This window comes from Solanum pennellii, chromosome 10 (assembly GCF_001406875.1).
Source record: "Solanum pennellii chromosome 10, SPENNV200".
Taxonomy (NCBI): Eukaryota; Viridiplantae; Streptophyta; class Magnoliopsida; order Solanales; family Solanaceae; genus Solanum; species Solanum pennellii.
Genome location: NC_028646.1, coordinates 81,985,385 through 82,003,169, shown reverse-complemented (window position 1 = coordinate 82,003,169; position 17,785 = coordinate 81,985,385). Strand labels below are relative to the sequence as shown.

The 17,785-nt window shown below is 33.7% G+C and overlaps 3 protein-coding genes and 1 long non-coding RNA gene across 5 annotated transcripts; 3 read left to right on the top strand and 1 right to left on the bottom strand.

Annotated features, from left to right (window-relative positions):
- Positions 1 to 59: 59 nt before the first annotated feature.
- Positions 60 to 3,612, top strand: LOC107002434 (DNA-binding protein S1FA-like). Of its 2 annotated transcripts, none has more exons than XM_015200465.2 (2): positions 60 to 217; positions 3,174 to 3,612. In XM_015200465.2, the coding sequence occupies exon 2, from the start codon at positions 3,180 to 3,182 to the stop codon at positions 3,387 to 3,389; it is 210 nt and encodes a 69-aa protein (XP_015055951.1). In that variant the 5' UTR covers positions 60 to 217; positions 3,174 to 3,179; the 3' UTR covers positions 3,390 to 3,612. The 2 variants fall into 2 exon arrangements, with proteins under 2 accessions (XP_015055951.1, XP_015055952.1); XM_015200466.2 differs by having other exon boundaries at positions 62 to 217; positions 3,171 to 3,612.
- Positions 3,613 to 3,731: 119 nt separating this feature from the next.
- Positions 3,732 to 4,156, bottom strand: LOC114074483. Its single transcript, XR_003574895.1, has 2 exons — positions 3,957 to 4,156; positions 3,732 to 3,854 (listed from the first exon to the last, which is right to left on the bottom strand). It is a non-coding gene; the product is annotated as an uncharacterized LOC114074483 (long non-coding RNA).
- A 1,478-nt stretch (positions 4,157 to 5,634) lies between these two features.
- LOC107002289 (protein IQ-DOMAIN 1-like) lies at positions 5,635 to 8,978 on the top strand. The gene is made up of 6 exons (XM_015200247.2): positions 5,635 to 5,829; positions 6,530 to 6,613; positions 6,725 to 7,036; positions 7,215 to 7,436; positions 7,569 to 7,688; positions 7,989 to 8,978. The coding sequence occupies exons 2-6, from the start codon at positions 6,554 to 6,556 to the stop codon at positions 8,688 to 8,690; spliced, it is 1,416 nt and encodes a 471-aa protein (XP_015055733.1). The 5' UTR covers positions 5,635 to 5,829; positions 6,530 to 6,553; the 3' UTR covers positions 8,691 to 8,978.
- Positions 8,979 to 10,337: 1,359 nt separating this feature from the next.
- On the top strand, positions 10,338 to 16,506 carry LOC107002290 (mitochondrial import inner membrane translocase subunit TIM14-1). The gene is made up of 3 exons (XM_015200248.2): positions 10,338 to 10,494; positions 11,825 to 12,003; positions 16,058 to 16,506. Exons 1-3 carry the CDS (start codon positions 10,492 to 10,494, stop codon positions 16,212 to 16,214), a joined length of 339 nt encoding a protein of 112 aa, XP_015055734.1. The 5' UTR covers positions 10,338 to 10,491; the 3' UTR covers positions 16,215 to 16,506.
- The last annotated feature ends 1,279 nt before the right edge of the window (positions 16,507 to 17,785 follow it).

Sequence of the window (17,785 nt, the reverse complement as noted above, 5' to 3'; positions counted from 1 at the left end):
TGAAAGTTTACACCAAGGAAGTAATTAAAAAAGAAGAAAATAACTTTATTGTTATATGCACTTACCCATTGTATTTAAGCAGCAAAGCCTGACCGGAAGTCCATTTTTCTCCTTCCGTTTCATACTCGACAAAATCTGCGTTAGGTGACGATGAATTTCTGAAGATCTGATTGCTCTAACAATCTGAATTCGTGGATCATCTTCCTCCGATCGCGTGGTAAGCTCCTCTAAATCTCACATTGCATTTTGTTTCTTCAATTCTACCATTTTTTTAAAGCAGATCTGCTTTGGTTTGAGTCAGATTGTTAATTTTTTTTGTATGTTTTCTGCATTTTTTGTTGTGTGGAATTGTGAAAGTATATTTTTTATTTTCATTTTTTTGGGATGAAGGATCTACGATTGGAGCTATGTTCAATTTTGCAATTTTCTAAAGGTCTCATTTTGTTTTTCACTGTTCCGTATTTGCGTGGATTGTGAGATTTTAATTACTTATTGTCATTTTTTGGTTGATGAGGCTCGTTCATTTTGTTGCGATTTTGTGATACAGAATTCTGAAGGTTTGATTTTGTGCACTGCTGCTTATTTGTTTTGATGAGATCTGGATTCCGAAAAGATTTCAACATGTCAGTGCATAACAAGCAGATGTTATGCATTTAATTTTCTCGCATTAGCATAATTTAATCAATCAGGCTTATTGAAAATTGGTGATGAAAATCTGGACAAACCACCATTTGACATAGTGGTGCACAGACGTTACCTTTGTCAAAAAGGAATAACATAAGTTGATAACCATCATTGTATATCTATGATTTTGGGGGTTGGAAAGAGTAGATTAGGGAAAAGCCCATTTGACGATGAAAGTGACCAAAGATATTCGTTTTTTTTTCTAAACTCTTTAGCCTGTACACAAATACAGCGGGCCTTTCCTAAATCCATGTGAATTCCTCTTCATAGGTTTTCATTTCACCAGGGTCGTGAAATGAGTTGGCTTCCAAAATTCAATAAGATTGAGGTTATCAAAAGAAAGGGAGTCTCACCAATTCGTTTACCCTGGTTATGAATATGTGATTCACCTCTGAAAATTAATGACGAAAGTTTGGTTTGTTTATCTGCAGTTGAAAAAATCAATATCAATTGGATCCATTGATATGTGATTTTTATTTTATCTGTCTTAGTCTAAAAGTGTGAAATAATGCAAGAGAATTTTATGAAAAATACGAAATGAGTGTAGTCAAGTCATTCCAGGAACCTGTATTTATGATAGTAATTTCCCCCCACGCTGCATGTGGTAGATGGAAGTTCTGATCTCAGGATACAAGGCGTACAAGTTGCACTCCCTGATTTTTACATTTTGTTCTTCTACCAAAACTAAGGCAATAGAAGGGAGGGCTAAATTTGGAGTAGACTATCAAAGAAAGAGGAATAGCAAAAAGTTTCAATTTTGATGAAGAATTGACAGAATGGTATTAAGAAGAATGACTTTTTTATACGACTGATTTCATTTTCAGTTGCTACAAAAAGTTTGTATAAACAAAAAAAGCCAACAACAGACACTTTTGAAAATTAAAGAAAAGGTAGTTACTCTCTTAATAATACTTACATGAATTAAAGAGAACTAATTTGAAGTGTCTTCTCTAAAGATTGAATTTTCAAGTGCCCGTTGGCTAGCTTCAAAATTTTTGAAAAGAAAAAACTATATCTATATGTAGGTTCCGGTGTTCAGGAAAGCGAGCGCTTGCAAGCCTTCTACGCATCACAGACTAGAATGAGTATGTGAGCGCTTCATTGCTTAAAGCGAGTGCTTCATCGCCTAAAGCGTGAAGCGGGGCCTTATCGTTTTTTTCCGCTTCACGCTTCCTTGAACACTGGTAGGTTCTCTGTAACAGCCAGAAGATTAATTGGCTATAGAAAACGAAACATTTCTTCTTTACACCATTCTGCCAGTTTTTCTTTAATGTTGCTATTCCTCCTTCAATCTACTATAATTTTCGAAGTCCTTCTTTCTATTGGTTTAGTTCTTGTGATAGAAGATATTTAAAAGCCCCAATTGATTTTCTGAGTAGACATTGTATCCTAGGGATAAATGAAAAAAAAAATCAGTTAACCATTTGCACCATATGGGGAAATATAGTTTCTTGAAAAGGGGGCTTACACTTTATTCCATGTTTTTTTATAAAATTCTGCCATGATTTCACTGGTTTAAATTATTTTTTAGTATCTCTACAAAATTCCCTTGTTAAATAAGGAGGAAATACGAAGGTATGTGTTACCTTTTTGTGTGGCATTTTCAGCTCCAAAACATAGAAAAAGAGGATCAACTAAATGTTCTTAAATTTCCTTCTACCTATACCAAACAAGTGGAGTAGTTTAAATGGAGCAGTACTGCATAGCAGTTTTGACTAATGACAGTAATGGTCAAATGTCATGTACATAGAATATGGTGGCCAAATGTTTTAAGGCGTTTCTTCTACTATTGATCCATATATGGCCTTGATGTTATAAAAGTGCCTCGAATTTTGTCATTCCTACATTAATCTCATTTGGTTTTGCAAAAATTGCATGCCAACTCGCCAAACCAACCCTTCTTCTTCCACCACTAACCAAAATCACCGACACCTTCATATATATCATCACCACCAACTTAAGTAATCTACCTTAGATATTATTTAAGATATTTCTTGTAACCTCTAAATGGATGGGGTTAATGTGGGAAGGAAAAATTTGAGCCACTTTTATAACGTCAAGTCCAATATGGACCAATGGTATACACAAATGGACGATAGTATAATGGAGGACAATACTAAACCTTTTTAAATAGTAGAAGGGCAAATATGGCCCTTTTTTCCCTTTTCATTATCACTTGTTCTTTGACATTTTTCATGAATATGTCATACAGACTATGTTATTACTTTGTAGATGTTGCTATGCATCATTTTGACCTAGTAGACGCTTCCATTGAAAAAATGGTTTGTATTTTAAATGTATTATTTTCCCAATAAATGCCAACATGTGAAGATTTCTTCTGAAGTTGGATAAATGCCAACATGTGACTGCATCACAGAGCAATTCAAAGTTGGGATTTGAATGTGCTCTTTTGGTTTAGTGTTTGATCTGTACCCAATTATACCTGTGTACGTAAATTGAATTGATATTTGTTATTGTTTATTAAGCAGAAAAACATGGCCAAGGATGTCGAAGTTAATGGATTCAACCCAGGATTGATTGTCTTACTTGTTATCGGTGGGCTTGTGCTGACGTTCCTTATTGGGAACTACGTCCTTTATGTGTATGCCCAGAAAACCCTTCCTCCAAAGAAGAAGAAGCCGATCTCCAAGAAGAAGATGAAGAAGGAAAGACTCAAGCAAGGTGTTTCAGCACCCGGAGAGTAGATGTTTAAACACTGGAGGACAAGAACATGTTCGAATTCATGTCCAATAGCACTAAAATCAGATGATTGTAATTCTTAAGGTTACATTTCTTGTCAAAACAGATAGAACATCAAAAACTGCTTTTGCTGCCTTTTATTGTGCTACTGACTGAGAAATTTTCATAGAAGCTACTGATTTTCTTTTTTAAACTTCTAGAATAACTATCAGTTTTTCTTTTTGGTGATATGAGTACTGCTATATATCTTGAGTTGCATAATTGTCAAAGAAGTTGATTTTGTTCCTGATAAAAACTCTCATAGATTTGTAACGGTCACTGCAGCAATCATAATTCCACAATCCTCATTTACACAAATTAAAGCAGATGATATATTTCTAATGCTTTTCAGAAGTCATTACATATACACTTTTGCAGTTTAGGATACATCATTGCTTATTCAATCAAACTCATACATGAATTTTCTTCCCCTGCAACAAAGCCAAACATAAAAAAAGATGTCCACTTATAAAAATACATGAAACACTACTTGTTGTGTAGAAGTGTTGTGTAGAAGGAAGAGAGTTCCTCACATGAGTTTGGCAAGGCATACTAGCTCTAAGGCCATTAGAGTTGCAACCAGTTCAAAATTTGATGTGAGGAAAAGAATCCTAGGTCAACACAATAGCATCCCTAGTTTAATCTAAGAGATTGTTTTTTGTGGGGGCCAAGAACAAGAATCAATTCCTAAGTCATGAGGACTTGGATGATCATGGAAGAAGACTGAAGTGGGGGTAGGCAAAAGGGCAAAATGAGTTAATGAACTAAACTAGTTTTGGCAATATTGGATGTGTCGTTATCTTGACAGCAAAATTAGTTACCAAGGTCCTTACATGTGTATGGTTAGAACATTTATGTTTTGAACTGTGCCATGTGTGCATTATTGAAAAATGTACTATAAGCTATACGACTCTTCAAAATTATCGTCGGATGGTGTGTGTACATAAGAAAAATACACCTATCATCTTAGTTTAAACAGTATCAATTGACACCATTTCGTCAAAAATTATGCAAACACAAAATATAATGCACAAAAGTTTAAGTAATGTTGCCTGGTTAAACTCTGTAGTTTTTTAAAAGATAGATTCAAAATTTGAACCTTGTAGATTTTGATACAGAACACAATTCATCTGTCTGACGAGTGTTCAAATTCAAAATAGCTACTATGGATATGAAATTTTGAAGAATCAAACACGACTCTAATAATTTAAACAAAATTACTTTTAAAAACACGTCTTTAATTGGTAATATATTACGTTATAGAGGTGTCTACATCTAATCAATCTACATTTTTGAACCATATACTATGTGACAGTTGCAAAACGTGATGTGTGATAGGATTTACTCATGCCATAATTTTTGGCTTTAATTGAACATGACAGAAATGTGAATTAAAGCCTCGTGATCGATGGCTAAATCTTTTACTACAAGGGTATACTTTTCATTTCCCTATGCATGTGTCATGTGTGTATGGGCCGAAGCCGATAGACATTTAAAGTTTATGAGTTTTTTTCATTAAAATTGTAAATAAATACATAGTAATAATTGAGTTTTCCATCAAAAATTTATATATACACAAGATTTATATTAATATTATTGAATTTTCGTGTCCTATAATAGAATAAGATAATAAACGGTTGACAACAATATATAAGTTAATCATTTAACTCCAATACTGGCAAATGGCAATGCTAATAGAATTATGTATTTATTTATAACTCATCACCACACTAAAAAATTGTTTTATGAACAACTTGTATTTATCTATCTATGGCTGTGGATGCTTTTCTTCTCTAACGCAGAAACACTTTAATCAATGGTATCAGCTTCATGAGTTGTTATTATTAAAAAGCGAATAAAAAAACTAATAAGAAGCATCTAATCATTTTCTGCCGGAAAATAAATAAAATAGTTAGATAATTACAAATTAACTACCAAAGAAGGTGGTTATAGTTGATGAAGATGCTCTTTCCTTAATAATGATACATCGAGTTAAGTTTGAGTAACGAAAAATTCTTGAGAGGGGTCGTTAATTTCATTTAAACTGATATATTATGTGAATCTAAATTAGTCGAGCTTCAATGCAGGTAGCACGAATCAAAGAAAAAATTACAAGTAATTACAAATTAAAAATGTGGGGTCCACTTCCCAGGTCTACCCAATGGGTCCCAACCAGCTGGTCTTCTAACATGGTTGAATTCTTCATCAAGATCTGATTTTTATCACACTACAAATGCCTAAAAGGGTGCTAAAGTAGAGGGGTCCAACATTTTCTTGATCTGTTTATGTTACCCTCTACACAGTATAAACATATTTTGAGATAAAGTTACATTCTTTGTAGAACAAATTAGATATTTTGATATTTTTCTGAGATCTGAAGAAGGGGGCTGCAATTTTGTCTAAAGGGTATTTCTTCATACTTCAGATCTTTCAAAATATGTATATTTTTTCATTTTTTGAGTTTTTTTTGCTGTCTTAGTGGAAATTAAAGCTAGTTGCAGTGTCATTTTCTTTAATGTCTTTTTAAAGATTTGGTGGACTGTTGCTCTTTTGGAACTAATACTATAATATGTTCAGTTGAATTAGTAGTTCTGTTATCAGTTTAGCTGTTGAGTAAGTATAGAGATAAAAGAATCAATTTTGATCCATCTATGTGATTTTTGACTACTGTGGGACTGAGGATTCAGAACCTTTCTTGATTTTTATCCCTATTTGAGAAATTAGGTGTAATAGTGTAGGTTTAACTTGATAATCTGGTTGGAAATGACTGTTTAATTCATAGATCTTTAAGTTATTACCTTCTGTTTCTTAAATGATCTTCAGATGATTTTTAGGTTCTTTCCTCACCCTTGTCGCAGTATTACTCTTGTAGTTTCTTGTCCATCGATTTTTGTTATTATCGGTTGTTTCTTGATTGTATTATTTTGTTGTAGCACTGTTATGTTACTATATGTTGCTTTTACCCTCCCTAGACCTCACTTTTGTGGGACTGCACCTACAGCATGTTGTATTTGCTTCTTTTTAATTTTGTGAGTTATATGGATAAATCTCTCACTGAAAAGGTTAAGCTAGCTGTGTAATGTGCTTTGCTTTGTCTTTTAAATAGGGAACATTGAGGAATGAATTGAAAATGGGGAAGAAAGGAAACTGGTTTTCTTCGGTAAAGAACGCACTAAGCCCAGATCCTAAGGTGAGAACATGGACAAGGTTTCGTGGAATAGCTGTATCGAGCTTTTCTAGTATGCTGTAATGTTTTTTTCATAATTGAACTGTGACTAAGCATTCTTGAGCTTAATTTCAGAAATCAAAGAAGAAATGGTATGGAAAAGAGAAGGATCCAGTTCCAGATTCTTTGTCCCCAGTTGCTGCCTCAGTATCTCCTCCTCATCCTGTTCCTCATGTGGAAGAGGTTGCACTGGATGAAGTGGAAGAGGAGCTGACAAAACATGCATACTCCGTTGCAGCTTCCACTTCTGCAGCTGCTGAAGTTGATGTTTCAGCCACCGAGGCTGCTGAAGAGGTTGTTTCGTTAGCTAAAGTGACTCAGTATACTGGCAAATCAAAGGAGGAAGTAGCCGCCATCAAGATTCAGACTGCATTTAGAGGATATCTGGTATGCTTCTGTACATTCTTATATTCGTTTTGTTCTAAACGAATTTCCCATACGTGGCAGCATTTCTTTTCAGCTAGGTTACCATAAGCTTGATACTTTTCCTTATTAGATCAGTAAAGCTAGTAATAATTTGTTTGATACTGAAAAGGAATTTGCTATTGACATTTATCAAGTGCAGGCTAGGAGGGCATTGAAGGCTTTAAGAGGGCTAGTTCGACTCAAATCACTTGCTGATGGACCTACAGGGAAACGGCAAACTGCACATACTCTAAAATGCATGCAAACGCTGTCTCGTGTGCAGTCTCAGATTAGTTCTAGAAGGATTAGGATGTTGGAAGAGAATCGAGCTCTCCAGAGGCAGCTTATGCAGAAACATGCAAAAGAACTTGAGAGTTTGAGGGTCAGTATTCTTCGGTTATTCCACCTTTTTTTCTGAAAGAAGGAATCTGCACCAATATAATGCTTCGAAATGGATTTTGTTTCTTTGGCTGCTTTGTTTCTTTCTCTAATAGAATTTTGTCTGTTTTGATAGAGAGGAGAGGAATGGGATGACAGTGCGCAATCAAAAGAGCAGATTGAAGCAAGCTTGCTCAGCAAATATGAAGCTGCTGTGAGACGAGAAAGAGCACTGGCTTATTCATATTCACATCAGGTAATTAATTAGCTTATCTTTTCTTCTATACAAAAGAATTAGTCTTTAGAAAGAGAACATTCGATGCATATGTGTATGTATATGACCTCCCGGAAACATGTGTATGACCTCTCACATTTCAATCATCAAAACTTTGTGATGACATGATCACAGGTCTCATATCTTTTTGTTTCCCCATAAAACATATATAATGCATTTACTTCAGCAGAATGACTCTTAACATATGTTTAAAACTTATAATTTCATAGCAAGTTGGAAGATATATTTATAATGCTTGTGACAAAAAACTTGTCTGGACAGAAAACCTGGAAAAAGTCACCAAGATCTGCCAACTTGTTGTTTATGGATCCAACCAATCCTCAGTGGGGTTGGAGCTGGTTAGATCGCTGGATGGGCGCTAAACCTTGGGATACCCAAAGCATGTCAGAGAAGGAACATAAAAATGATCAAATGTCTGTTCGAAGTGCCAGTATTGCTGGAGGAGAAATTACCAAGGCATTTGCCCGGTATCAGCTGAACTCTGACCTCCCTTCTCCATCCAGCCAAAAACCAAGTCACCAATCTCCTACAACCCCTTCCAAGCCAGCCAATTCAACAGCATCCAGAAAATTGAAATCGGCAAGAGTAGCTGCAATAAGCCAAGATGATGATGCACGAAGCATGATCAGTATGCAATCAGAACGTAACAACAGGAGGCATAGCATTGGGGTAGCATCTATAAGAGATGATGAGAGTTTGGGAAGCTCCTCTTCTGTACCAAGTTACATGATACCTACTAAGTCAGCAAAAGCAAAAACACGTTTGCAAAATCCTCTAGGCATGGAGAATAATAGTACCCCAGAAAAGGGACCAGCAGGGTCTGTCAAGAAGCGACTCTCTTACCCGCCTTCACCTGCTAGACCAAGGCGGCATTCAGGTCCACCAAAGCTGGAGAATACCTCCATGAACACCTCTATCAACACATCCATTGCCAAGGACAACGTCAAAGAGGTCATCAACTGATTATTCTTGCCACAAGTAAGAAACTATCCTGCTGCCTTACTACATGAACTAAATGCAGATAAGAAATAAACGTCTGGAATTCTTTGTTTCTGTTTTTGGGCTCAACGCGGATGGTTCTTGCTCTTATATATTTCCTTCTCGCAGAGTTGTTGAACACGTGAGACTGTGATAGTTGTCAATCATTTTACGAAAAACATTATTCTTGATTGTGATTATATATGATTGTATCCTTATTATGTATCCACATAGTGAAAAAAATTACCGTATTTATTTATTCAGTTAAAAGTACATTATTTGCTGTCTTACAATTTTATCTGTTTTTGCTTGCTTGAATTCTGGGTATGGTTGACAAAATGATAGCCTTAAACCTGAACGTCAATCAGTCATAACAACACAGAACACCCCGCGTTCTAGGATTGGACATCTGGAGCGTGTTAAATAGGGGGCCAATATCAGGTAAACAATGAATTTGGACGAGTCTAATTCTGATCTTTATCAGATAGGGGTCCAACATAGGTAAACAATGAATTTGGATGAATTTGATTATGATATTATGATACAGAAACGGACTCCGAGAGTCCAATCATTCAATATGTTTTGTTGTTGATAATATCCTCTATCAACATCAATCAAATCCTTTAAGCACTAAATTTTACAAACATACTTGGCCATGAAATCTGTCACGATCTAAAGCGAGACCTTCATCGGCATCCAATGCTTTAAATCGAAGCAAATATCATTTTAGGCAAGTATTTTATACGGGGTCTTAAGCCTTCAAATTTATGTTCGTTTGTTCATATTTTATAACATGATACCATGTTTCAATTATTTCTTTGCCCTCGTATGGATATGTATGTACCTCGTGATTAATTGAAACATGCATTTAAAAATGTGATTAGTAGTAATTATTGATAACAAAAATTACGATCCATACAATGTCTTCACTCATTAATCATCATGTTATTTGAGGTATATAAATTCAAATTAGTTACATCGATAAACTTTTGATGTTGAATAGTGTAGGATGAAAAAATACTTTTCAAGATAAATCAATTTATAATTGTCAGACAAACTTCTGAACAATACATGTGAGATTTGTACATTGAACAAAATTTATGAACTTGAAAATATAAGTAGAATTAAAATAATTGTGCCTAAAATTTGTACTCAACTAACATCCATTTCTCTATTTTTAAAGTATGTATAAGTAGACATTTATATTTGTATAAACTTAACTACTTATACACATGCATCCTATGTGGTATTCTATGTGACATAACACGTCTTACATCCCGTCCCAATATATTATACCACGTAAGACGTATGCGTCTACTTATTCAACTTTGTATAAATTAAAGTGTACACTCAAATATAAAGAACCTAGATGACAGTTAAAATCAAATTAAAGAATATATTTATGTGTTATGTTTGTGATCAATAATCGAACTTTCTCTATAATCGATGGATAATTAGATCTCAAAGTTTTGAAATTTCCTCATATTTGCATAACTAGCCAAAACATTAACACACATTAATAAGTAATGGCCCAAAAAAGGGTCATAAGAGTAAATCTATCAATTAAAAACTGGCCCGGTTTAATTAGGCCCAAACCCATTTTCCAAAGTATTCGTTTTTTACCTTCTTCTTCATCTTTCTCATTAGTTCTTCTTTCTTTCATTGCTTCAGAGCTAAAACCCTAACAGGAAAAAGGCGAAAAGATCAAATTTTGAGAAAAGCTATGAGTTCTTCTTTGTTCTGAATTCATCTTTAAGCCCTAAGGAGAACAACCTTCTTGTAGAAAATGGTAAATCAATCTTTTCGTGCTTCGAATTCTTTTATTAGAAAGAAAAAGGAGAAAAATTAACTTTTTTTGACATATCAGTAATTGTTTGCTTTGATCACTTATTTTATATATGATTTTTTTTTAATTTGAGTTATCGATCATGTAGCTGTAAGTTTTGTACTAGTTGTTTGTTCTTCTTATTGGTTAAGTTTGAAGTTATGTTTTTTCCCATCCAAAATTTGATTGTAACCTGTGAACTTGGGTTAAGTTATTGTTTTGGATGTTTGATGCTGTCTAAGCATTTCTTTTTTCATATCATTTTTGCGGATCTCAGCTAGCTTTGGATTGAAAATAGTAGTTATTTTTGCTTACTCTCAAGTTTGCATATTTGTTATCTTATTGTTGGACCTCTAGTATAGCTCCCAAACTCGAGCAAAAGAGATTTGAAGTTTTTCCAAGTGTCATGGTCCAGTTAGGTTTGGTTTAGATCATCTTTTTTCCTTTCTATTTGAGATAAAGGAAGTGGAATAGACAAGTTCCTAGAGTGGGTAGATGAAGGGGATGGATAAAGGCACTCATTGGTGGGAAATAGACCGGAGGGCTATGATTTTCAAATGAGGGCATTGAAGTTGGATAGCACCATATTTGTGTTCGTATTGTGTCTTCATATTTGTTATTGGATGGTGTTATCCCCTTTGTTGTCAGTTCTTCACTTGTTAAATTCGGTGCGCAGGAAACTCATTATTTGTTGTTGTACTTTCTTTACCTAGTATACGATGTGGCCTTTGGAACAAGGGTTCACATATATATTTCACATTCTAAATTTTAGTTTCCATGTTCTTTTTCTCTTTTTCACGTAGTTCTGCATACTCTTTTGTCTCCATTCAGTTACTCATTGTTTTTCCATATTTTATTCCCAAGTATTTTGCTCTATCTATTTGTATTTGTATATCTGTAAAATATATTACATTAATTTAAGAAGTAGCAGACCGGGTGATTCGTTCAAGTGATAAGAGCGTACCAGAGGATATTAAAGAGAGAGAGAAAGAGAGTAGTGTGTGATATGTGTTTAGGTGCATGCCAGGAGTTTGAATCTTGCTGCAGATAAAACCTAGTATTTTAATGGAGAAGGATAGAGTGGTTAGGCATTATCCATCAGAATGTCGAGCTGTGCACTAGCTGTCCCTTGGTTTTTGTCTGTTTTGATTCCAATACATTATTTTTTTAAAACACAAGCAGGAGTAATTGTGTTAACAGGATGCTTTCTCGTCTGTTGTGGTTTTCTTACACTATTTTCTTAGCAATTACAATTAAGTATTAAGATCATACTTGTTTCCAACTTGTGCATCAGACCACACCATTGATAGCAGGACTTAGTGTTGCTGCTGCTGCATTGGCCGGAAGGTATGGTATCCAGGCTTGGCAAGCATTCAAGGCCAGACCACCCACTGCGAGAATGCGAAAATTTTATGAAGGAGGTTTTCAGCCTAAAATGACGAGGAGGGAAGCAGCTCTTATTCTTGGAGTCAGGTGTGTTTTATCATTCTTATTAAGGTTTGGTGGGCTTGCCATTGCTTAATCATAGAAATTAGAATGCATTACAAATGTGAAAACACTCATTATTTGCATAGATGACGAGATTATGTATGGTTGTTTTGATAGTTCTGTGCATTAATGTTGATGTGCCCAATAATGTTATCGCATGTATAAGAAATAACATGACTATGTTTAGTATTAAGAGTTGTGTCAATGCTGTACCGGAAGTTATGGACTTTGTGTCCAATGAAGTGGGTGCAAATCTTGGAGGCTAGGGTTCAAATCTCCGAAGAGGAAAAAAAATATTACTCCCTCAGTCCCAATTACACACTTTCCTCTACAGTCCGTTCCAAAAAAGAATGTCATTTTTCTATCATTATAAACAATTTAACTTTAAAATTTTCCGTTTACCTTTAAATAATAATTTACTGTCACACAAATGATCAAGGAGTGTTTTAGACCACAAATTTCAAAAGTCTTGCTTTCTTTTTAAAACTTTGTCCCAAGTCAAATGTTGCCACATAAATTGACAGAGGGAATAAGTGATTTCTTCCTGTGTAAGTCTTGTTGAGCTGAGTTAACAGGGTACCTGTGTTAGTGGAGTTAGCACCCGTAGCAGATACTAAGTGGAATACCTGAGGTGCGCACAACCTAGCTAGCTTCAATATGCTCCTTGCTAAAGGGTACAAATTATGGTGAAAATATATTTTGGTAGATTTTGCACATCTATTATTTTCTTGTTGCACGTTCACGCTGACCATCTATTTCATTCTAACTTAGTATGAATTAGTCTCAGGATAATGGCTATTTATTTTAACTAGAGGAACATCATATATGTCACTTAATGCAGTGTTTTTGGAAGCTTTTGCTTCGTTGAAATGAGACACAATTTTGTAAAAAAATAAATAAATAAATAAACCTTGCACGGAGACTTTATATATACATAATACACGAATGTTTCAATATCAAATCCAAAAAATAGATAGCAAAATATTCCCCATAGGACAAGCAAATTCAAAACCAAAAATACATTGGTTGGCCATGTATATTATGATTACGAGGATGATAAAAAATCAGAAAAGCTGTCTAGTGCATTGATAAATTTATTAAATCAGAAAACATAAATGGAAATATGCTATTATGATGAAATTAATAAACTAAAACTGACAAATTTAGTTAATTTAAAATAAAAACAAGAAAGAATTGGGGGGGGGGGGGGAAATAGTTTCAAAATTTTTTTTGGGGGAAAAGAAGTTCATGAAACCAAGGATTGAAAAAATGAAACTGTTAGCACCTCCCAGCAGTGAAGCCACAAAGAGAAAAAGAGAAGAGATGACATACTTGGAAAAAGACCATACTCTTCTGCTCACTTTGCACTTAAGGGGTTGAAGTGCCCGCTTTTGTTCGCCTCTCTCACATTAACTATTTGAAGCGCCATGCCCGCTTTACTGCTTAATGGGGAAGCAAATTTGCAGTAAAGCAAACACTGATGATAAGAAGTGTCCTTTATTAGACTTTGAATCTTTTTTATTACTCCATTCCAAAATTTGACTAGGTACGGAGATTAAGAGAAATATTTTTCATGAAACTTGTGAATAAAACAAGTTAGAGATATTTATGTAGCTATAAATCATTTGTTAAGATAAAATAAAAAGTTAAAAGTTTAATTGTTTCCATGTAGAGAGGTACTCTCTTCGTTCTTATTTAGTTGTGACCATTTTATGTTTCACGCCCCTTAAGAAACTAGGTTATCATTGTACTCTTATTTAGTGTTCTCTTAAAATCAAGTTTTCAATTCTTGTTGGAAGTCTAAATATATATTATCAAAATTTTGCGAAGTGAAATTAATAATCGATCTTTTCATATTCTCTTATAACACCATGAAGACTAAATTAAAAGTGGAGTACATTACAATTGAAATGCATTGGATGTCTTTCAAATCTTGAGTTTGAAATGATCCAAATATGAAGATTTGCAATTTTCCACTTCAATTTCCCAATGTATTTAAAAATAAATGTTATATTAACTTTTGAAGTAAACATTTCAACTCACTCTTGAGTTATGAACATGAATTAATTACTTAGTTTTTTTATGTTGGTCAAATGCATAGTTTCAAGGCTAATAACTCTCTAGGGTAAAATGGGGGAATAGTTTCATTTATGCATTGGTTTCGTGTAATGAGAAGTATTAAGAAACATCTATTTTTGTTAAGGACGAAATGTAAGTTGGAACATAGAGAGTATCATTTTTTTGTGATAGGCTAAAAAGGGAAGTGTTTCACAAAAATTGGGACATATATACCTTCCGTTCCTATTTACATGTTGTTCTTACTAAAAATAAATATTTTTTAATATTTGTCATTTCACAATATCAATGTAAAAATGACACTGCTCTTCCTACTTTGGCTTTGAAGTAGTATACATTTGACCAACATAGGAAAACTAAGTAATTAATTCATGTTCAGAACTCAAGAGTGAGTTGTCATCTCTTGAATTCTTTTTACCTAAAATATATTAGGAAATTCTAAATTTTGGATAAATTCATATTGAAATTTTGGCTCCAATTTAAAGCTCAAAAATTTGAATAGTTGTCCAATGGATTATAATAATAATGTACTCCATTCTAATTTAGGATTCATGGAATATGAAAAGATTGCTTCTTTTTTTCACTTTGCAAGATTTGACATGAATTAATGTTGATTTAGACTTCCAACAAACATATTTATCATTTATTGAAAACTTGACTTCAAGAGAACACTAAATAAGGGTATAATGATAAATTTACCCAATTTCTCAAGGGGCGTGAAAACTATATATAGGAATGAAGGGAGCACCTTTTTTTTGCACAATCATATTTACCATTCTGATAAACCGACCTAAAAATATATCCTAATTATTTGTTACTCCCATGTTCTTTGGTAAGCCTTATAAATAATCATTCTTATTGGGGAAGCTGTAGAAGTACTCAGTTGCGCCAATCTATGTGACATTCTTTTTAAGTTGGTATATCCCGAAATGTTGGCACTATGTCTCGATAATGTTATTATTTTATACAACTCTTACCACTTCAACTATAAAATTTTATTATGATGTGATGTTTTCTATGGCACTAAGTACTAACATATCAAATATTTATTAATTGTTTTTCATCCAGTAATAGTATGTATGTATGATTCATATAGTCTAGCCCAGCTTGTTTGAGATTGAGGTATAGTTATAATAATAGTTTGCATCTGTTTTAACTATACATACACTAGCCTTCTAACTCACATCCCCTTTGGTAGAGCCATTTCTATCTGACTAGCCTTATTTGTGCATTCTTGAAACATTGAGATCAGAATAAGGTAGAGATGTCAGATCACAATTGATGTACAAGAACACGCTCTCTTTGGGGCTTAAGTACTCAAATTTTTAAGAACATCTCTGGTAGATGTAGCTGGACCATAGCATAAGTGTGGCTATGCTTCATTTCCCCTTTCTTTTCTTGGAGTCTTCTTTTTCAGGTGTTTTGCAAGATTGAAATTAGTTTGACATGGTAGCTAAGTAAAAAATCTTTTATTCTGGAACAAGTCAAAAGTGTATGCTGGCATCAGGTTTTGATCCTTTTGCATAGAAGAGTGAAGACGACTTTTAGGGATCTCTTTGAGATTAAGGGGACCATCGTTCCCTACTTCCGTTCCATAGATCATATAAGAAGTAATACTTTGTCTCTTCCAAGAAGGCTATATTTAGATGCTTTGATCATTTATTATATCACCCATGAGACTCAACTAGTACCTTGTTATGTATGAAGAGATGATTGGTGACATGAGGAGGTAGTCTTTGGTTTCAAATCGAAGCCACTTCTAGTAGAGTATATGGGCAATTAACACTCTGCATCGCCTTTCACTTTTACCTGTCCACTTTGGACTTTCACTTTGGACTAGTACATACTACATAGCATACTTGTTAAAGTGGAAATGTATATCACTTCCGTTTCCACTAAATATCTGCAGGATAATTCATCTTCTGATCTATTGAATTGATTTCATTGGCATCATTGACAATAGGGAAAGCACTCCAGCAGATAAAGTGAGGGAGGCACATAGGAAGGTGATGGTAGCCAACCATCCAGATGCAGGAGGCAGTCACTACCTTGCTTCAAAAATTAATGAAGCGAAAGACATAATGCTTGGAAATTCTAAGAACAGCGGTTCTGCATTTTAATCTCAACCGAGAGTCCCTTTGGTGTTTTAGAAGTTACAAATTACATGGTAACCGGAGGGGGATCATGCTTTCTGGCATTATAGACAACTTTAAAGTGAAGTAGATTGATTCTTTTTGACCAAAAGATGTATGTTAGTTGGATGAGGCAACATTTTGATAGTTGTATGAGTTCACTGAATGTGAAGTTCCAGACAGAGTGTTAAGCCAATATGTACTTTTAACAATTGATGACACATATTCATGGTTAATAATTGGTTGGCTTCTTTGTTTGGATGCTGATGAAATTCTTTCACTATCTTTGTGTTGACAAGAGCAAGAGGCTCCTGTGTAACCTAGTCCAGTATAGGAGTGATTATTTTTAATGACCGTGGTATATGGGCCAACTTTTGTGCACCTCGATTAATTCCGTGGAATAACTGTATTTGTACTTGTATACTTTTGGAAGTAGGACAATACAGATATCCCTAATTTGATTTTGAGATATAATTCCTCATCCCTCAAATTAAACGACTGGAAAAAAATAAATCATAAAATCATGGAAAATAAATAAATCTTAGAATCATTTCCTTTGACAATATGATTTTTACCAAATAGAACATGCCAATCTCCTTTATAAAATATCTACTTATGAGATTTTCCATAAAACAAAGAATAATTAAAAAAAAAAGTAATCATATGATAGTGCGTATGATAGTGCATTTTACATTGATGATAAATGTGGTTCACTACCTTGTTGAGGCTTTATCTTAAAAAGTTGATACTTAACTTAAACTTAAAGTTAAGTATAATTAAGTTGTACTGTTTTCATTGATAAAAAAACTGAATAGACATCAAAATTTTGGTAACTTAATTATTCAAAAAAAATAAAAATTTAGTTGTCTTAATCTTGTTGATTGATAACTATAACTGACAATGAAGCGTATATTTATAAAAAAGATATAGCCACATGTATATGTGCGTTATATTTAAGTATTTAATTAAAAAATAATAACTGTCCAGAACTAATAGAGTTTTTAAAAAATTAAATTGCCACAACGAAGGAAAGCCTGTCTTCACCAACCAAGCCTCTGGAAAGATAGACTCGGAATTTTTTTATTTTTAATTAGAGATTTTAGATACGAATTTTGGAGAATATAAAAGTTCTGGTGGCATGCAACTTAGGATAGGATGTATTTGATATGATAACTAATTATTGTTATGTGTTAGTATAAGCTATATATTTGGCTCAAATCAATCCAAATTTTTAAGAACTTCACCTTTTAGTTATATCCAAATTGACCTGTTACAAGTATATGTTTATCCTAACTAATTCAAATTTAGACAAATCATATTTTTATAAGCTAATTTTACCTCCGATTTTATAATGTATTTAGGGTACAAAAGAACCAAAAACTTAATGATGAATGTGACTTTGGACCCATGCAACACATTGTTAACAGTCGTTTCAAAATGTTAGTTAGCTGAGTTGTTTAATTAATTTATATTTGTTTATTTTACGAGAGTTTTATATAGTCAAAGTTTTCTATAATAACATCTTTATATAATGATATCTCTCATTATAATAGCCGATA